General features: G+C 39.4%; 1 protein-coding gene across 6 annotated transcripts in view; it reads right to left on the bottom strand.

Annotated features, from left to right (window-relative positions):
• Positions 1–22,408, bottom strand: part of STAU2 (staufen double-stranded RNA binding protein 2) — a 169,260-nt gene that overhangs the window by 104,995 nt on the left and 41,857 nt on the right. For all 6 annotated transcript variants that reach the window (XM_044423932.1, XM_044423930.1, XM_044423931.1 and 3 more), the window contains 3 exons: positions 20,323–20,430; positions 9,246–9,458; positions 2,067–2,204 (listed from right to left, as the gene is read on the bottom strand). In XM_044423932.1, coding sequence (XP_044279867.1) covers positions 2,067–2,204; positions 9,246–9,458; positions 20,323–20,430 — 459 coding nt within the window. The remainder of the gene's footprint in view (positions 1–2,066; positions 2,205–9,245; positions 9,459–20,322; positions 20,431–22,408) is intronic.

Genomic DNA, 22,408 nt, shown 5'->3' with positions numbered 1-22,408 from the left:
AGGTATTATTGTAACCTCTATCAAGGATTAAAGGTCTGACTACAAAGAAAGAGTTTTCTGAAATTAACTTTGGGAACAGAACACCAACTAATGTCATCAGAGGTTTTCTTCTGTTTATATAATGGTCAGCATAAGTAACTGGATCCATTTCATCACATCTAAACTTGCTCTTTGTGTGACAGATAAAAATGAACATATTATCTCTAGATACTTTACTTCCACATTCAATTAAAACAAATGAAAACACAGTTTAACTACTTTATACAAAAAACATTTTACTTTGATAAGTTTTTGAAGGCTATAATAAATCTACTGGGACTTTGTCTCTATCTAACATGACAAGATTTTAGAGAGAATTTCTTGAAAACAGTATCATATGTCTTAGACTATAAAGTTTATTTACAACCATTAAAAAGATGAAACTGAAAGCCACAGGTTCGAACTAAAGTTAAATAATGTTAAGTTCTGTTGATTTCAATAGGAAAGACTCAAATATGTGCTGCCTTCTTCCATGGAAATCAACAGGAACTGAAAATGCTAAACTTTGGCTGAATACATGTCCTTATGGGTAAATCATAAGTTTGCTGAATTCACAGAATGCAGCTATGTATCTTGCTATTCCTTAAATATTTTCAGGTACCGTAGAGGAATTCTTACTAAAAAGACTGTGTGTTGTGAATGTGGGGTGTGTTACCTGATTGCCACACTACTACCAGCATGGAAAATGATACCCCTATCTCCATGTAACTAGGGGGAAAGTGTTTCTGTTGGCACCAATTAGAATAACAGAACACTTTTTTTTGGTAAATTATCATTATTAATATCAGGCATGGATCCTAACTAACACTCTGCTGGCAGGAGCACTGGGACACTCCAAAAAGGCAGGAACCAATTGCTTATTTCCTTTCTCCCTTGTTACCCAACAAAAACTGCTCTAGAGGATTAAAAGACCTGCTACAATAGTTTGTGTATGCATATCTGTGATGGTTGTGAATATCTATGAATCATGGGATTATGCAGACAGAAAGATAAATTAGAGAAAATTTATCTATGCTCCTCCAACTGACATGTTCCTTGGATTTAAGGCTCTTCCTTTGACAGAAGGCATTCTCCCAACCAAGAAGAGAAATCAGAACCTAATCCATTATTGTTAATAAACTGGTTAAAATCTTTAGTTCTGAACCAAAAATACATATGTTACTAAGATTTCCAGCTACTTATAACATATAAAAAGGTGTGCTGATGCAAACACAAAATCAAAGTTAGAACTTTGTACTTGCACAATTTCCAACCCAAGTTCTTAACTGTAAGGTTCTATCTTATTTAGGTTCAATCCTGAGCATGTTTATAGAAGAATAAAATCCTATAGTTCCCAGCATGCCCCAGACAAATAATCTACTGAAGTCAAATGGATGTACTTCTGAGTGAATATATTACAACTTTAGGGTAAATATACAGAATGTTCTCACACTGGATATTCATACTAATGCACATTTTTACAATTGTCTGTTTAAAAGTGTATTTTTTAACAAAGAAAACATAACTATGTGTAAAGCATGAGGGAATTGGTATAGATAATAAAAACAAACAGGTCAAATATGACAAAAGAAACACAAAACCAAAGTAAACATTTTAGAGCATGAATAAGGAAACAGATCTGTGCTAAGCTCATTAATTATATGTGTCATGGATAGGAAACTGTTGACTCATAGACACTCTGAAGCTGTTTCTATAAACCCCACAGAGCTATTTTCAGTATTCATCTTAATGGTCCCACTAGATTCTTCTTACCTCTAGAGAAAGACAGATTAAAATATAAAGGCTTGATATTGTGACAGATATGGCATTTCAGGGAAATAAGGCCACAGCAAACAAAGAAGGAGAAGAAGTGTGCTGCTGAACCCCAGCTGGGTGAATATTAGCAGCTGAGGAAATGGATGCCTTTACTTCTTGTCATTTGAACATCAATCCACAAAGTGGAAAACATTCACCCTATGATAGTACAGCTTGTTTCATCAAATTACTTCTATAACAAAAAGCACTCATTTGTATACAACTGGAGATACCTGAATAATAAATTCTTGGCGACAAGGCATCCCTCTTTCTGAAAGAAGAAGATATTCCGGTTCCTTCTCTCTTTTGACTTGTTGAATCTGAGCCAAACGGCTTATAGGGTTCATTCCTTGACAATATTCTGATCCTGTCTAAAGTAAATTAGAAATGAAACAGATTTTTGTCATTGTGTAGACGTTTACAAAATATGTTCCTTTACAAAGGTGGTTTCTCATCACTTCCCTTTCCAGCATGTTGTGGTTATATCCATGGGGTAACTCCTGGAGAGATTCCCCTTATACCAGTTCCCCCTCAGACAACTACTTTTGTCACATTTTCACCTGTATGGAGCATCTTGTTGATGGAAAAGGTTTTGCCAAATAAGTAGTTTTATAGAAACAGAACGATGAAGTAAACAGTGCTTCCCACTTCAAAATGACAGAGATGGGGTGATCATGATTTATCACACACAAATGACTTGGCCGGTAGTATTAGAGAGAAGCAGTAAACAGAACAAATGTAAATTTCAGATTTTCATATACATATTTCTGAAGGAGGCACTACACTAGGTTAGGGCTAAGGTTATCCACTATTACAGTATGTTGCTAGAATAAACCTTGTAAACTTCACGATGGGCAAGGCGAGAGAGGAGGATTCTCGAAAGGAGAATCAAAAGGAATATTGGGTCGGTCAAGCAAAAAGTAAGGTCTAATGCAGGTCTGGTCAAGGCCTTGATTAAAAAACTGGAGAAAAAAATGAAATAAAACTGACACAAGAAGTAACAATTGTTGCTTGGCAGCCACCATTGCTGCTTGGCAGCCACCATTAGTAGTTTCAGAACTTTGTGCACTGTTTTAGCTAGACAAAGTAGGAGTAGTTCACTTGCACAGAGAGTATAATTTTCTGGTGCTCTTGCAGGCTCAAGTCCTGTGCTACCTGAATGGTTTTTTTCCAGAACCCTAACCCCTATCCCTCCTTCTTAAAGTCCACTAAAGACTGGTATACACTACACACAGCATAGCAGAGGGACTTTTCAAAGTAATTTCTTATGTCCACTTTCTTCACCAATAGAACTTCCCAGATTTGCACTATGACCGGTATCTTATTGATTCTGCAGTCACCCTGAAAACATTTCAGTTTTCCAAAACATCCTTTAAATTCCAGTTTGTTCTCAATGATACAAGCCACTTTGAACAGAAAACTGACACTTCTTATATGTTTTGCCTATTTCAATCCTTAGAAAAAAAACTGTGAGGTTGGTGAATTATGCTGGACCGTTACACAGACAGGAAAGGAGAAAGGTCATAGAGATTAGCTTTCTTAACATTACAGACAAAAAACAAGATCGAAAGATAACTTGACACCCATCCCTCCACCCCCAGACAGCCTATATAAAGCCTCCTGCATGACAAATTAAGTGTAAGGAAAGTGCTTGCTTGGAGCAGATAGCTATCAAAATTAATAGGGAGGAAGTGTGTGCTGGGAGTAACATGTACAGGGAGATTAAGGCACACACTAATTTATCTGATCCCACATGTGTTTGGGTCATATGCCACAATAATCAAGAAGAATTTAAGTGACGTATAAACAAAGCTTGCATATATCAGTAAGGCTTCAGCAACTGATTTGTAAAGGAGCTAAGCTAGAGAAGTTAAATTTAAGCCATTCGCTTGACATTGGTTAGGGACCATTTCACTATTAAATATTAAACAATGAAGACTAAAGAATAAATATGGCACTAAAAGAGAGACAAACACAATAAATATAGTTTAAGTAAAATGGGTTATCTTACCAATATGTAACCTATACATATTGTGACAATTCACACACAAAATAAATAAACAAAAGGAACCTCTCATATATCAAAGCCTTATTCTTTCTGACCCTAATAGTTCCATTATTAATAGAGTATTTTTATCAGCAATGGATGAAAACATTATCATATAAATGATACACCCAGAAGATTTAAGGATATTTTCTCTCATTAATTTTTGTAGCACTGAAGAAGCATACATCTAAAGTATTTAACTATGTTTTGTTGATCAAGTTGGCCTGTTAAACTTAAAAGTCCTCTAAAGTTTAAAAAATCTAAATTACGAAAGAACGAGATTTGCATTGCACAGCTATATGTAACTTAACAAGGTGTAAGGAGACAGCACTTGTGGTCAAATAGTTTTAACTGCTTTACTACATAATTATTTTCCTTTTGAGCCAATCCCAATAAAATAAAATGAGGGAAAGGAAGGACACTTACAAAGCCTATTGTGGAGGTTAAAGAGATTTTTTTTAATGAAGCTAAGCCTAAGGGCTAATGTTTCACAAATTATATAGGGAATGTCATATGGGTGACTTGTACAACACCTGAGTTTGATCAGATTTAATGCAGATAAGTCTAACTCTAGCCCTTTCCCTGCTTTCAGAAGGAATTTCGGATGAATACACAAATCAGGACCAGCCCCTTAAGAATGAAGCTCATGAATCCCTAGAAGCACCAATAAATCTACTGCCACCAGGAATAAACACTCCATTTAAGAAACCTGAGCTCACAGGAATTTAGGAGGTTCAGAAAGAAGCTTCATTAGAGCACTGGAAAGCACACTAGTATCTTCTAACAGGGTGAAAAACAGTTTTGATGGATGGGTGGGTTACAATTCAACAAGCACTCATGGTTATGATAATTATGAGGAAATCAGGACCTGTAACTCCAGTGGATTCTTGAGAATCAAAGACTGATAACTGGCAATGTCTAAGTAGAGCTTTCTTTAAAGTGTAAGCAAAGAAATCCATTTGAAATTTGAGTAGGTATTTGGATTCACTGCTTAAAGGCTAACTCTGATTAACTAATTGTGATATTCTAAATTAAACATTCCAAACCCAAATGTCCTGATTTCCAAGACCATGTAAATGAATACAATTATCATTCATAATACAGTTCAAGCTCTACTCTGTCTTGTCCTCTTCTGTACTACACAGGCAGGTACCACTCCACTCTCTTAGTTCCTTGAGCAACGATGGGCAGCAAGCAAAGCTCATTGCTTGAATATATGTTTTGTATGTTAAGGGTGCCAGGTTCAGCCCTTGGTATTTCCAATTTTTAAAAAGGATAATAATGTAAAGGATTCATACCATCAAGCCAAAGCTGTCACATGGTAAACAAAAGCAGTGGCTTATTGAAAATCTCAAGTATGGCCATGCTGTTCTATAGCCACACGGTAGCAATACCTGAACTCACAGCTTTCCCCCATCCCTGCCCCAGTCCTCCATGACACCTGCTACAAGAACTGCAGAACTATGGACAGATCACTGGGTCCAAGATGTCTGACCATGCCCTAGCACCAAATGCTTTATAACTTTCCAGGTTATGGCTACCTTTCCAAGGTCTGCTCCCATGGTGAAATGTAGGTATCATTAAAAGATCAATTCTTTAGCCTGGAGCCCAGCACTTTGGCACCTATTCCTTATATCTATCAGGTGCAGGAAGTGGCTGGCTTGTGCAATGGGAGACCTGGGTTCCTTGTTTGCATGTGTGTGGGAATGGATAGACCGCAGAAGAAGGTGCCTTGGGAACACTGTTTAAGGAATGCAGATCACCACTCTTAGGATTGAGATTAAGGACTGAAACTCACCCCCTTGAGAAGGACGCAGGTGAGCCTTAGCTGTTGCTTGGAACAAGTCCTATGACAGTTTGCAGGGCTGGTTTGTAGGATATCAGGGGGAAACTTTAGTTTAACAAACCAGGAAGTCTTCCTTTCATCGAGGCATGAGAAATGAGGAAGAGGAAAGAAAAGATAGGAAAAGGAAGTATTTGAGTTCATAACTCTTTCTACCACTATAAATTATAGTTTGTTGGACTAGGAATACCATGTCTGAACTGGGCCATTGAAAGTCACGGCTTGCACAGTAAGATTTTTAGCTGCCAAGTAAAGGGACAGACCTGGGTCTGATAAGCCATGTTGATACTATATAGTTGCAGAGTGGTGGAGAAAAGGAACCTTAACCTTTGCACCTTCTGCTTTCTCCAGACAACCCTTTCTTCCACAACTGATTTTGGCCACAGTGAACCAATGGTGTGTCCACAGCCTACTATGGAAGAGAGACTGATCAGACAGAGTGAGAATTAAGCATTTGTCCACCTGCCAGTTCTCTACTGCAAAACTGGGCTCTGTTCCACTAGTGCCACTTTTCACCAGTTTGGAGATGGTCTGGGTTTCCAGGGCTGGGCCTGCCACTGAACACCTGGTGCAGTTCCCTGACTTAGTTTTCCAAGTGCTGTTTTTATAGCCAGATCAGGGTAGCATTGCTGGGTGGATGACAAGACTGTGGTTCACTTTGCTTTTGCAGTGATCCAAAGAGCATTGTTCAGCTTTATCTTTAAATTTTATGATCCCATAACAGTATAACTGGATGCAGCTGGACTGCTCTGTCTCAGCTCTAGACAGCTTTAAAAAACAGTAATGGAAAAAATAGAACAAATAAAACATCTCATCAAATGGGACTCATAAAGACTTATGTGGCAACTGCTTTCTTTTCAGAACAACATTCTGGTGGCACAGACTCTCTGGAGAAAGAACAAGACCAGTAGAATCACCAGCCTCCACATTCTGAATTTATGGCAAGTACACCTTATATCAATAACACCAACATATCTTTTCTAGTAACTAGCTCTCTTCTATCTCTTATGTTCCTTTAATGTGAATGTTCCGCAAAAAAGGCAACATTTAACCCATAAAAAAGTATTTCTGAGTTATTTTATTGAAGAGCAGTCTCCACAATTTATAACAATGATATTTATCATTAATAAAGTGATTCCTTCCTTTCTTTTTAAAATCCTGATTATGATGCCTGTATTCATATCATGCACAAGTTAGGCACACTTCTTTGACATTGACGTTTGAAATTAAAAACAATATACTGTATTCAGAAAATCACTGTTGAGGAGAGTCAAGATCCAAGATATATTGCAGCCTTGGAAAATTATTTTACAGTAAAGAAGCAGGGAAGGAGAACTTCTTAGACTTTGCCCCACTAAATGCTTTCCCACAGAAATTCTCCTCTCCTGCTCTGTTTCTTTCTGTGGGGTTCTAGATCAGTGTTTGCAAGGCAAAGAAGTAAAGTGTGTCTGTGGTGGCACAGGGAGAAACAAAAACAGAAGGTTCAGGGGAAAGATCAACTGGAAGGAAATAAATGAACACCCCTTTCCAATGCCCACACTCTGCTATAAATTATCTTTCTCAAAGGGTTGTTGTTGTGGGGATAAGATGGAGGAGGAGATGTAAGCTGCCTTGAGCCCTTTGTAGGAAAAAGGCAGGATATAAACTGATAAAGGTACTCTTCAGCATAGACGGACAGTCTCTACTAATGTTGCAGGAGCAGAAATGCAACATTGTTTTTGGTATTTCTTGTACATTTGTCTTGTTTATTCATCTACCACTTTGATTACAGAAAGCTGGGATATAATTATTATAAGTAAAACAATACATGTAGCTTGGCTCTAAGGCTAGCCAGCCTGACAGGGCAGCTGTGAGGATGAGTGCTACATGTTGTAAACCAGTAATAAAGGCTGTGAAGTGCTTAAAGTAATATTTGGTTTTAATTTTTTTTTTGTAGCCATAGGCAACTCTTGTGCAAAACAAAGTTATATTAAACAAAAGAAGGTGAATAAATACTTCATATGGAAGAACATGCGATACTTTCTTTTTTAAAGATTCAGTGCTTTCCAACATTGCCTTATTCTGAAGGTGATCTTCATCAGTGTGCCCAGAGTAAACAGATGGATTGTCACTATTGTTGCAGCCACATTTTCCCACCCATTTAGCTAATGTGCCTTTTCAGATGCAGCCATGATGAGCTGTCTTAAGAGAATATGCCAATTTTTCATGTTTTGTGCAATAGTTTCTGTCTAGCTGCACTCAGTCTAGTTCATGAGGAAGTGGATCAAAGAAAAGGGGGCATTGCAGGACTTCTGGAAATGAAATGGTCTATGAAATACAGCAAGTTGTTGCAATCTACCTCCTGGATGTATTCCCCAATAATAGTAAACACATAAGGTGTTGAACCCAAATGTCCTCTACCCTAGGGATAGCATTCTTGGGGGGGAAAAGCTGGAGAGAGGCAGGAAAATCCCTGCCCCAATCCTGCCAAAAATAAGGTATCTGTGCCTATTTTTTGAAGAATACTTCAAGATGATGAAAATATAATCCTTCATTTTTCATTCCATCTATTTTGGCCTAACTTGGTCATGAGAATTTACCAGGATTCTCAGCATGATAGTGGGTGGCAAGTTATGCAAGACCTAGGACAGTGAATGCAAACAACTTCTGAGATTTTTGCTTTGCTGCAATTCCTTGTATGAGCACTAGCACTATTACCCAGCAGATATTAACATTTACAGCCTTGCTTGATAACCTAAGTGTCTCCTAATACTTTGGCAGTTTATTAGGAACTGAAATAGTAACAACTTCACTAAGAAGCAGTTTAGACTCCTTGCTGGTGTCAAAAGAAACCCTGAAATATAACATGGGTGCCAGGTCTCCTTCAATAAGATATTGCTGTCAGTATTGTTCCACCTGAGATTCTCATGTCATTGGATTTGGTAGAACCCTGTGAAAGCCAAAATAACACAATACTGATTCTCATTCTCAGACAGCTGCTCTGTATATGAACAGTCATTGCCCAAAGTCTTTGCACTGCTTGCAAGTAATATAACATTTTGTCTCCTGCATCCATTTAGGTATGTATTGGAAGAACTTGAAGGATAATTTTGCAATTACCTCCAAATATGCCAGCAAATACCAGAGGAAAGCCTGCTTCACAATTTTGAAAAATACTCCATGAGATAAGGCACCTCAGCAAACGGCTTTCAAGACCCAAACATGGAAGTCATGACTTGAGGATTTACATTATCAAAATAAATAGCTTAAAAACATGTTGATGATCAAACTGAAAGTATCAACTTCCAGGAAAAGTGATTTGTTACCTCAGATATAAGAAAAACAGTTGAATCATTAGGGCTTGAAATTTATTACAAATCTCAAAATAAACTACTTTAGAAATAAAACTACCAATTCTTAGGGAAATGTGTTGTGGACCATAAAAGGCAAACAAAAGGATAAGCAAATTCAACAACTGCTTTTGATGTTTGCAGTACTGTTAGAACGTATCAGATTTTCTTTCATGCATGCAAAGTGCCTTACCTTTAATGCTGGTCTGGAGCGTTTTTTAAAGTGAAGTTTTGGCTTCTCGATCACAGGAAGAGAGGGGAGTTTTTGAAGTTCTTGCAGGACAGCTATTGCAGCACATTTTTTTGACAGTTTCTTGCTGTTTCCTTCACCTTCTGCAGAGAAGTCTCCCACTGACACTCGAGTAACAAAACTCTTCATATGTGGTGGCCCACTTTCCTTTATCACCTATTGGCCAGGAAAGGATAAGCAAATAAAACAATTACATTATTCATATCCATCACAAGAAACTGCATTTATTATAAAGAAGTACAGGGGCATATGGCTGGTATATATTCATTGCTAATAAATTTTGCTAAAGAAGTGTTGATCATTTATATTTTACTCATAGTGGATTTTCATGTATTCATCAGATTTTTCAAGCAAGCAATCCCTTTCTCAAATTAAGTTTTTCGCATTAGAACACCCTTGAAATCTGATTCTAACTATCCTAACTCAGAAGGAAATTCCACTGATTTCCAATGGAAAAGCCTTCACAGGTTAGTGGCCATGCTTAGTGATCCCCTGGGGAATACATATAGTCCATTGGTCCATAAGATTTTTCAGATTTCCAACTCTGAGATTGGGGTCAGCGTTCTCACCAACAGCACCAACGGCTCTCTGAGCTCAGGAAACCAGCTTCAGAGAGAAGTAAAGGGGGTGGATCAGGATGCAGAGAGGGGAGAAAATCCTGCCTCTTTTCTGGCAGTTTCTGGAGGCTTACAGGCATTGCGATGTGGTTGTGCCCTTACAGACAGAACTGCAAAATCCCCAAGCTGAAATTCAGCATTACCTTGAATTCACTAGGTGACCTTAGGAAGCTATTCTCATCAATATGGAAGATTAACAATGCATTTAATTTATTGTAAGGATTACAACTAGACAATACAAGTTAAGTGCTTTTAGAACTTGATGACCAATATGAATGCATGCATATATAGTCTCTTCTAAATAAGGGCACAATTCTATGCATGTTTTGGCAAATAAGTCCTAGAATATGCATAGAATTTCCATAAGCATTCGTAGGACTGCAGTATTAATATTCCATATTTCATGGAATTCAGGCATGCTTACAATTCTTTGGATTGCATTCCATAAGGAATCAATTGATTAGACTCCATTATTGATTTATTATTCCTTTCATCTTAAAACTGGGATTGTACATGAGAGAAGAAAACTGTTAAGTTGGAAGCTCCATGGCTTAAAAAGTGGAAATCACTCTTTGTAACCACAGTTATGGTACATAGGTACATAGGAAACTTTATGGTCTGCTAGCCTAGTATTGTTGATATTGAATGGTAGTAGCAATCCCAGATATTGAATTTGGGACCTGCTTCATACAAAGTAGGTGCTCTACCTCTAAAAAAAGGTTCTCTTCCTTATACCAAGGGCAGGGAACCTCTTTTCTGTTGAAGGCTGAAGTCCCTCAAAGGAAATCTGCCAAGAGCTGCATGCTGCTGAAAGTACAGCCAAAGCCAAACATGGACAGCTTTTTTTATCCTTCCTTCTCTCTTCCCCTTTCTACTTCCTGCTTCACTCTCTCTCTTCTTATACCATGTTCTCTATCCACCACTGACCTATACTTTCCATAGGTATGGAAGAAAACATATAGATAGGAGAGTGTTCAGCAGAGATAGCATAAAAACAAACTCTAACATGTTCAGTGGAATAGAGTGATGGATTTGGGAGTGCTGGGCTCAAAGGTGTGCTAGGGGAAAGGCAACAGAGAGACTTTATACTGAATTCAGAAAATGTATTTGATGGTGCAGTAATAAGCATCCAACATTCACCTCTGGCTATTTGAAAATAGTTTCCCCCTAATGTTTGACACATGAGTCTTGTAGGTGAAAGTCAGGGGACATGCCACCGATCATCCCCTACAAATAGATCTTAATTCAGATTAACTCATAAAACAGGCATTTAGGAATTCATGCTTATTGTGATCATGAATAGTTTCATATTGGATATTATCTGAGTATACTGGTAATGTTGATCTTTTGCCAGGTACCTTCAGGCTATTGGGCAGAATAAAAATGAAACAAACAAATAAGTAATGTTCAACTTTTCTGGAGACAAACCCTGATATACAAAGTTATATACCTCTGTGGGAAAGACCTGAATGTGCCACAGGAAGCTTCTTTGAAGTATCTACTTTAGCCATGCATATTGTTGAACAAACGAACAAGCAATATTGAGACTTGCCACTTCAGCAATAGCTGCATGGAAAATTCAAAGAAATGTGGCCAATCACTCCCCTTATAGTTTGGTCATAAGCCAGATTAAAAACCTTTTGACTCTGCTGCCTATTAAATGGCAGCATTCTGCTTTTCCAGAAATGGAATGGTGCTTCAACTGTTTACACTAGTTACCTCCATCCATAATAGATTAGATTGTGATTTGTTGTATAGAAAAGAGAAGGCCAATGCTCACAGCACATATTGGTGCATGTCAGAATTGCAATATCAATGTCAGAATTTGCAGCTCTAGAGGAAATTATATTTCTTAGTGGCTAACAGGGAAAGGGTAGGAGAAGCTAGGAATGCTCACTTTACTGGCTTTTAGGCCCTATTCCAGACTCCACTGTAAAGAGAGTGAGTTGTTCCACTGGACACCGTGTTGGGCCCCTATGAATGACAAAATATCACAATTGGTAAGGGAATGCTGCAGTAGTAATGCCACAGCAAAGTCCGTATATATATAAACAGTACAATCACTGGAAGTGGTGTTTTTAAAAAGTTTTATAACATAAAGCTTCCACCATTACAGTTACTAAAATGTGTGGAATCTATTAACACTGCTGAAATTTTAGAAGGATAGCTATAGATATAGTTATCATAGTTGAGGATTGCTATTAAAGCTTTAGCCACAACCATTTCAGCAGTGTTGAAGGTGTGCATAAAGCTGCTGTGCCTCGATACAGCAGCCTCCCAAATCTGGAGCTATTGGCCATGCTGAAAAGGAATTATGGTATCTGCAGGCCAACATGTTTGGAGGGCACCAGGTTGGGGAAGGCTGAGCTTCTCACATCACTGATGGCTATTTATGAACCTTCCTCATTTGGCCAGTTGTCTTTTTTTTTTTTTTTTTTTTGGCATTCTTGGAAGGACATAAGGCTAAATAAATATGTTGTTGTTAGTTGCGAAGTCGTGTCTGACCCAACGCGACCCCATGGACATTCCTCCAGGCCTTCCTGTCCTCCATCATCCCCCAGAGTCCACTCAAGCTCACACCAACTGCTTCAGTCACTCCATCTAACCACCTCATCCTCTGCCGTCCTCTTCTTGTTTTGCCATCTATTGTTCCCAGCATTAGACTCTTCTCCAGGGAGTCCTTCCTTCTCGTTAGGTGGCCAAAGTATATGAGTTTCATCTTCACTATCTGGCCTTCTAAAGAGCAGTCAGGGTTGATCTCCTCTAGGACTGACCGGTTTGATCGCCTTGCTGTCCAAGGGACTCACAGGAGTCTCTGCCAGCACCACAATTCAAAGGCCTCAGTACTTCGGCGCTCAGCCTTCCTTATGGTCCAACTTTCACACCCTTACAATGCAACTGGGAAAACCATAGCCTTGACTATACGCACTTGTGTTGGCAGGGTGATGTCTCTGCTTTTTATTATGATGTCTAGATTTGCCATAGCTTTCCTCCCCAGGAGCAAGCGTCTTCTAATTTCTTGACTGCAGTCCCCATCTGCGGTGATCTTGGAGCCCAGGAAAATAAAATCTGTCACTACCTCCATTTCTTCCCCATCTATTTGCCAGCAAGTGAGAGGACTGGATGCCATGATCTTAGTTTTCTTAATGTTGAGTTTCAAGCCAACTTTTGCACTCTCCTCCTTCACCCGCATCAAGAGGCTCTTTAGTTCCTCTTCACTTTCTGCCATGTGAGTGGTATCATCTGCATATCTGAGGTTGTTGATATTTCTCCCAGCAATCTTAATTCCAACTGGTGATTCATCTAGCCCCGCCTTTCTCATGATGTGCTCTGCATATAAGTTAAATAGACAGGGCAACAGTATACAGCCTTGCCGAACTCCTTTCTCAATTTTGAACCAATCAGTGGTTCCATGCCCAGTTCTCACTGTTGTTTCTTGACCCACATATAGGTTTCTCAAGAGACAAATAAGATGGTCAGGTACTCCCATTTAAGAACTTGCCACAATTTGCTGTGATCCACACAATCAAAGGCTTTCGCATAGTCAATGAAGCAGAAGTAGATGTTTTTCTGGAACTCCCTCGCTTTCTCCATGATCCAGCGTATGTTGGCAATTTGATCTCCAGTCCCTCTCCCTCTTCGAAATCCTGTGTGTACTTCTGGTAGTTCTCGGTCCACATACTGCTGGAGCCTAGCTTGTAGGATTTTGAGCATAACTTTGCTAGCATGTGAAATGAGTGCAATGGCGCGGTAGTTTGAACATTCTTTGGGATGTTGGCATTGCCCTTCTTTGGGATCAGAATGTAAACTGACCTTTTCCAATCCTGTGGCCACTGCTGAGTTTTCCGAATTCGCTGGCATATTGAGTGTAGCACTTTTACTGCATCGTCTTTTAAGATTTTGAATAGCTCAGCTTGAACACTGTCACCTCCACTAACTTTGTTGTTCCTCAGACTTCCTAAGTCCCATTTGACTTCACATTCCAGGATGTCTGGCTCGAAGTCAGTGACCACCCCATCGTGGTTATCAGGGATGTTAAGCTCTTTCTTGTATAGTTCTTCTGTGTAACCTTGCCATCTTTTCTTAATCTCTTCTGCCTCTGTTAGGTCCCTGCCATTTTGGTCCTTTATCATGCCCACCTTTGCATGAAACGTTCCCTTCATATCTCCAATTTTCTTGAAGAGATCTCTGGTCCTCCCTATTCTATTGTTTTCTTCTATTTTTTTGCACTGTTCATTTAAGAAGGCATTCTTATCTCTTCTAGCTATTCTCTGGAATTCTGCATTCATTTGGCTGTATCTTTCCCTTTCCCTTTCTCCCTTGCCTTTCACTTCCCTTCTTTCCTTAGCTATTTATAAAGCTTCCTCAGACAGCCATTTTGCTTTCTTGCATTTCTTTTTCTTTGGGATGGTTTTAGTTGCTACCTCTTGTACAATGTTGTGAACCTCCATCCATAGTTCTTCAGGCACTCTGTCAATCAGATCTAATTCCTTAAATCTATTTGTCACCTCTACTGTATATTCATCAGAGATATGATTTAGGTCATACCTGAGTGGCCTAGTGCTTTCCCCTACTTTCTTCAATTTAAGCCTAAATTTTGCAACAAGAAGCTCATGATCTGAGCCACAGACAGCTCCTGGTCTAGTTTTTACTGACTGTATAGAGCTTCTCCATCTTTGGCTGCAGAGCACATAGTCAATCTGATTTCTGTGTTGACCATCTCGTGATGTCCACATGTAGAGTCGTCTCTTGGGTTGATGGAAAAGAGTGTTTGCTATGACCATGGTATTCTCTTGAGAAAATTCTACCAGCCTGTGTCCTGCTTCATTTTGCACTCCAAGGCCAAACTTGCCTGTTATTCCAGTTATCTTTTGGCTTCCTACTTTAGCATTCCAATCCCCCATGATGATGAGGACATCATTTTTTGGTGTTAATTCTAGAAGGTGTTGTAGGCCTTCATAGAACCGGTCAATTTCATCCTCTTCAGCACCAGTGGCTGGGGCATAGATTTGGACTACTGTGATGTTGAATGGTTTGCCTTGGATTCGAACTGAGATCATTCTGTCATTTTGGAGATTGTATCCCAGTACTGCTTTTCCTACTCTTTTATTGACTATGAAGGCTACTCCATTTCTTCTGAGGGATTCTTGCCCGCAGTAGTATACCTGATGGCCATCTGAATTAAATTCACCCATTCCTGTCCATTTGAGTTCACTGATTCCTGAGATGTCAATGTTCAGTCTTGTCATCTGTTGTTTGACCACATCCAGCTTGCCTTGATTCATGGCTCCTACATTCCAGGTTCCTATGGAGTATAGATCTTTACAGCATTGAACTCTCCTTTCACCAACAGATACATAAGCAACTGAGTGTCCTTTCGACTTTGGCCCAGTCGCTTCATTCTTTCTGGCGCTACTAGTACTAGCCCTCCGCTCTTCCCCAGTAGAATATTGGACACCTTCCGACCTGAGGGGCTCATCTTCCAGCATCATACCTTTTTGCCTTTTGGTACTGTCCATGGGGTTTTCATGGCAAAGATACTGGAGTGGGTGCCATTTCCTTCTCCAGTGGATCACATTTTGTCAGAGCTCTCTGCTATGACCTGTCCGTCTTGGGTGGCCCTGCACGGCATAGCTCATAGCTTCATTGAGCTATGTAAGCCCCTTTGCCACGACAAGGCAGTGATCCATGAAGGAGAAATAAATGTGTACTATATCACATAAATGTTCATTTAGCCCTTACACATATTACGCAAGGCAAGTGATTTCTTCACAGTAATATTCGGTCATTTCAATATCCTTTTCTTATTTTTAAATCTATTTTCCTTCACCTGTGTGAGCTTTCCCTCTTGGCACTGGAACATGAATGACTTGTCACTGCTTTGCTCCTTAAAGGAATAGCCACAGCAAATGTTGTTCTAAGAAACAAAATAGCAGCAGCAGCTCTTCCATTATGTTTGCACAATTATTAAACCAGTGATGCAGGTACAGGGCATGTGCTGATGTCATGCTGACGTTCCAAAGAAATACATCTCTGTAGAAACTTGCCAGATCAATGCTGGTGGGACCTTCCCAACCATGGGTGCGGCATACAAATAGTGTGTTCTTTAACATTTTTTGTACATAGAACCTTTCCTTCCACTTCTGGATTAGCACTGCAGTCCTAAAATAGCACTCTCTATATATACATGTGTGTGTGTGCAGACACAGACACACATACCCTATCCACTTTCCTTTGATTAAATTAAATACATAAGATATGGAAACAATAGAAACATTATCCTTTGGCAATGCAGCTACCAGTTAAAGTGGCTTTAATAAGAGATGCAGAAGTTTCTGGAGAAGATTGTTATCAGTGGCTATTACTTAATATAGCTGTATGCTACTCCCAGAATCAGAGGCATTTTGATCCCGGGCTTTCCTCTTCTTGCATTCTAAGTGCTTCTCTTTCAGCCAGGAGAAACCAGTGACATGCAACACAGCTTCCTAATGGAAGGGAGAGTGGCACACTTAATAAGAGGAGATAAAGTTGGGATTCCTTTCTATTTCTTTTCTACCCTCCCCTCCCAGTTAGGGCAAGCTTAGGGAGGAGGCAGGGATTCACTCGCCCTGCCGCTTTGTCAAGCAGCCTCCATAGATGGAGCAGAGAGGAGGGAAAGCTTGGGGAGGTGAAGAGTGTAGGGAATGGAGTAGGCAGGGCCCATAGAGTGAGCTTAAGCCTCTACAGACTGGATGGGGAAACTGCAGAATTGATTGGATTGCAGGTTTCCCATCCACTCCCTTAGAAAAATAACAGCAACAGGCAGCAGTAGAATTGGCCTAGGGGAAAACTTTTGTCTTTCAAGTGTTTTATTCTAAAACTAAGCCATTTGTTACAGAGTTGTACAATATTTCTAAAAGACATTAAATAACAAACACAAAGCCAACTTCCTAAGGAACAATGAGTAGAATTATGCAACAGTGTAATCCCATTGGGCTAAATATTTAGGGCAAGATTTTGCCCTCAGGCAGTGCTGCTGACCTCACAGGGCAGAACTTGGCTCCTAGTTATACTGCACACTCCACCCATTCTTTAGACATTGTGCAAGTCTGAAAAGTTGTTTACACAAAACATGAAGTATCTTTAACTGTTTGCTAACTTATATAACATCAATGATATAACGTTGTCTGCGGTTTTTGTAACCCAAAGAAAATGTAGCCTGCCTTGCAACTATCATGTGAACAAAGACATCTGAAAACTTGAATAATAAACTTGAAACCTGACACAAAATAATACCAAGATTCTTAAATTAAAATCCTATTACAAACATCAAATCCTGCAGCCTATTACAAAATGATGAGTCACTTTAGTGATATAAGCACTTGCTTCCAAATATAGTGCTTGGGTTAGACATGAATGGTACCAGTGATTGTTTTCTTTGTGGGGTTTTTACCTCATAGGTGACAGCAACAGGTTTGACAAGGGTTCACAGGAAGCTAATCCAAGTTGCAGAGTCTGCTTTGAGACAACCCAATGTTCCACAAAGCAAAATATTCAAGAAAACCCCTTGTACAGGTCCCTCTTGCAACTCTCTTGCAGGAGATACTGGGCCACTCTTCTGACAAGAGACTTTGAAGCATGCGGAAAGAGATCCTGACTCAGAAGAAGTAGACAGGTTATAATCCACAGATAAAATGGATCTGTGGATGCAGAGATAAGCCAGGTGGTCACTGAGAATCAGGCAGTTTCAAATACTGTGAAAAAGTATAGTAACTGTGTTAATGTGGAAGGGAGGCAGACTCAGAGGCTTTAATCCTAGTGTACAGCACTAAGTAAAAAAAAGTAGACCAGCTCAGAGGTGTCAGGTGCTCCAAAAGATTGGCAGAAGGATTTGCCTTGAAGGTGGGGTTTATGCATTTCAGTTTAGAAGGGAGGGAAGGTATCCAGTTTGGAATCATTTTCTTATCATTAAGCTGCTTTTCTCTAGCAGTCAGTATTCTAAATTTACTGTTGACTTATACAATAATCTTCATTTGTAGTTTAAAGCCAGGAGCTGGTCAACATTAACATAATGAAACCTTTTCTTTAGAAAGCCGTTTTACTAGTCTGCTTGGAGAAAGAGAGAGAGTATGGCAAGGACACTTAAGGACAGCAGGGCTGGCTGCAGCAGCCTCCACCAGCATCTTCCCTAAAGAAGTGGAAGAAAGCGATAGACAATTCCACCTTTGGTTGGTGGCTATTAGATTGAGCCTTGAATCCCCCACGCAGCCAAGTTGTTTACTGGGTGACATTAGCCAGTCACTAACTCAAACCCAACCCATTTCAAAGAGTTTTTGTGAAGAAAACATGGAGAGTAGGAGAAAGATTGTGTGAACTGGCTTGTAGAATAAAGATGGGATATCAATATAATTAATAAATAAATGTATCCTGCATGTTTCTCACACTGATCTTTACTGTGTTCTCCTATTTGTAGAAATTTATTTTCTTGAACATAGGGCCAGGAAGGACTAACCCAAGGCTTTACTTGTTGCACCATGGTTGCAGAGTAAAGAACTGCAACTATGGCCAGTTACCAGCAAGGAGCTGATATCTGGACTGCCTATGCTAGAAAGGATGTTTCATGGTGCAATGGTTGGCCGTATCTCTAGTGAGTCACTTGCTACGTAGACCAGATTCTTGCTTCTTCTCTTGACTGACCCATCTTGTTGTTTTGTCCAGCAGCTGGATCTCACATGATCATAAGCAAACTTACTGACAAAATGGTATGCTGGGTTGAATCCAGACTAAACTAAATTCCAACAGAAAACAATGGGATCAAAGTGAATTTATCTCCCATTTGCCTCACTGATTTCAATAGGAACTAAGTAGATTTTTTTTACTGCAACCACCCCACTAATCTCCATGGGTCCTACTCTCAAGTAAGCCATGGGCTGTATCCCAGACAATGCTTCCACAATCTTCTCTTGGGAAAGATCACACATAAACAGAAACTGACATGCACAGAGTGCCTGTTCCTTTCCTGTTTGGCAATGTGAAACAGTATTCTCAATAGGGAAGAGGAAGGGAAAAAATTGTTTGGTTTGCATTTTAATACAAATGCACTGAATTTCACACTTTCAAACTAACATGAGAACCAAAACTGTTTTCTTTTGAAATGTGCACTTATCTGAATTTTGCAGTAGAGTTCTCTAATGTGTACAGAACTGTGTGCATTTAGTTCACTCTAGAATTGTTTAAAATGTTAAAAAGCAGTTTGTTAGGAAGATTGCTTGCAAATTATGTATATTAGGAAAATTATATAGCAAAATGCATGAATGAAGAGACATGTGCACAATAGCATCTACAAATTCTCAAAATTCAGGCTGAATGGAATATTGAAAAAGTGAGAAACTGAAAGCAACTGAATCTGGTCCATCCCCAATTCTCAGTGAAGCCAAGGGCCAAACATCCCAAGCTCCTTGGAACCCCATGGCAGGAACGTTGCCCTCCTGTCACAGGCATTCAGGATTAATGTCATTTTTTCTTGGTCTAGGATTGACACTAGCAGCCCTGTACCCAAGCTAGCTGTTGAACAGCTCCTGGTCACCACCCGTGACCTTTGCAGCAAAACTTTCTAATGAAAACTGTAAAGATGGGATACAATTATTACATTAAACGTGTTTGCCTAGTTTATTCATAATTCATGCATCACAATCTTTGAAATAAATATTGTAGCAAGGGTGGTCCATTAAACAGAGTGCCATCAGAAATCTTGGAAAAATAGTCACAGGCTGTGTTTTTCCACATAACAGGAATAATGATGCACTTCACACAATTGTCATCATGAATGAAATAGTTGCACATCTTAAAATGCCATTTAAATGTTGTAAACTGACTGGATAGCTTTGGCTATAGGCAGTATAGAAATGAAATAAATAGTAATAAATCGTAAAATAGTACCTACAGAACCATGTGCTGTTATTTTTGTATAAAGTATGGTGTTTTATTCATAGTTTTTCTCAAACAGAACCCTTTCTTGAACCATCCCCAATTTGGGGTGGGGTGGCGGGGAAGCTAGCTGTAACCTAAGAAAAGTGTTCTGCTCAGCTGTGCATGTATAGTGGTTGGACGGAAAACGAGAACCAAAAAATACACAAAGAAGGACACAATGGGAATGTAGCCATTATGTTTAATGTAACAGTAACATAAATGAACTGCTATTATTATTCTAGTTAGTGTACATATTCAACAAAGCATATTTTTAATAATGTTGTTTCATGAACAGTGCAATCCTAGTTGTATTTACTCTGCAGTAAGTCCCACTGAATTCAGTGGGACTTGCCCCTAAGTTAGGGTACAGCTTTGCAGCCTAAGTACCTTCATACAGGCAGAAGGATTTTCTTTTCTTTTTCCTTTCTCTATGTAGAATATGATTTAAAACGTACCTCGAAACAGACAGGCATGTTGCGCTTCAAAGCAATTTCAAACACTAGGCTGATTTCTGACTTGTTTGCATCCTTTTCCTCTTCTACTTCTTTACCTGATTCTCCATTCTGGTCAAGAAAGATGAGAAATGTCTGTTAAAACAACTGAGCATCTCAGTACAAGGTACATTTCCTCAAAAGTAACACAGAAGAACCCATTTTTCTTATTGCCAATGTTTTTGTATTTATGTATTGATTTTAATATATTTACATAATGTAGCTGTTTTTAAATATTTCATTTAAGGAATCAGGAAATTCCCTTCCACCCTGCAATATCTTTGACTATCCTGCTTTGGATAGGTGATCTATAAGAAAGAGGAATTGCCGCAGATTCAAATCACATTTATGAACTCTTTCCATCAAGGGGCTCAAGGTGGTATACATAGAGTCCCTCTGTATTGCATCTATACACAGACAGAAGCTGTTTGCTTAGCTTTAGCAAGATTGATTTATTATGTGCTTTCAAACCAAACTGGTGAACAGTGAGAAAATTCATATTGGGTCATATCCAGGGTCATATCCAGCCTTAGTCAAATATACAGTTACAACTACTTTGATCCATAGATTTCAGTAGGACTACTCTATGACTAGGTCTGGATCCATCTCATTCACTTTATTGTCCAAATGATCGATAAGCAAGTCCTAATGATTTTGAGCATAAAAGATCCCCTTGTATGCATCCTCTATGTGTTTGGAAGAGTAATTCAGTGTTGGAACCATTATCCAGATAATTATCCAGTGTTGAAACCTTATCCTGAGGCCTCCAGTCAAATCTATCTAAAAAGTTACTGATTTCACTGATAAATTAAAACAGCATAGCTATTGTGGCAAGCTTACAAAGAGACAGTGATTCCTCAAATATAAATTGGAATTCTGAATTTATCCTCATCTTTCTTTAATTCACACCACCTTATTTATCTGCATATTTTCTAGCCAACCATATGGTGAACTGAAAACCAGGCAAATCAGGTGTGATAGCCAATGGTGTCCATTTGCCTTTGGAACAACTACCATTACTGGATTGAATCCCCTGCCATTGCCTGCAGCGGGGACAAGGAGAATTGAAACTCTCATTAAATGAACAAAGGTCTGCTCACATAAAACTATGTTGCAGCCCTATGAATTAAGGACACATTTCAGAAGAGTGTATTTAAACACATATTAATAATTCTATTGGCAATTGCTACAGAAAAGCAGGTTGCTTGCCTGTAATTGATGTTCTTCGAGTGGCCATCTGTGCATTCACACATATGGGTGCTGCGCCTGTGCAGTGCCTAAGGCTGGAAAGATTAGAAAGCTAACGGTTTTTGGCAGAAAAACTCCCCTCCCCTCCCCCTCAGTGCTATATATAGAGTGGAGTGTTCACCATTTTCCTCAGTCTTTGAAAGACCAATCGTTTGCCCCCTTTTGGGAGAGAATATATTATAACAAGTTTGTAAGGTACCATGAATATCAAGGCATGGTATCGATGAAAAATTCCACACCCCGATACCAAGCAGGGCCAGAGGGTGGGTTGTGTGAATGCACACATGACCACTCGAAGAACATCAGTTACAGGTAAGCAACCTGCTTTTCTTCGTTGTGGCCTCTGTGCATCAAACATATAGGTGATTAGCAAGCTTGCCAGACTCAGATGAGGGAGGTGTCGTCACTGAAGGACAGCGAGAGAACTGCTCTGCCGAGAGAGCAATCCTGTCTGGCACACACATCAAGATGGTAGTGTCTGGCAAAGGTGCACGGAGCAGCCCAAGTTGCAGCCTTGCAGACATCTTGAATTGGGATTCCAGAAGCAAAGGCAGAAGATGCAGCTACTGCTCTTGTGGCGTGACCTCTTGGAACAACAGGTAAGTCTATTTTGGCAAGCTGATATGCCAGTACAATAGTGTTTACTATCCATTTAGAAAGTCTCTGAGATGTAACAGGAGAGCCTATATCCTGTTCAGAATATTTAACAAAAAGTCGATTCGATCGTTGAACAGATTCAGTATGCGACCTATAGAAGGCTAAGCAACGGTGTATATCAAGGGTATGCAGAGATCTTTCAATC

This window comes from Varanus komodoensis, unplaced genomic scaffold (genome assembly GCF_004798865.1).
Source record: "Varanus komodoensis strain SLA01 unplaced genomic scaffold, ASM479886v1 scaffold14_1, whole genome shotgun sequence".
Classification (NCBI taxonomy): Eukaryota; Metazoa; Chordata; class Lepidosauria; order Squamata; family Varanidae; genus Varanus; species Varanus komodoensis.
This window is presented reverse-complemented; position numbering and strand designations above follow the sequence as displayed.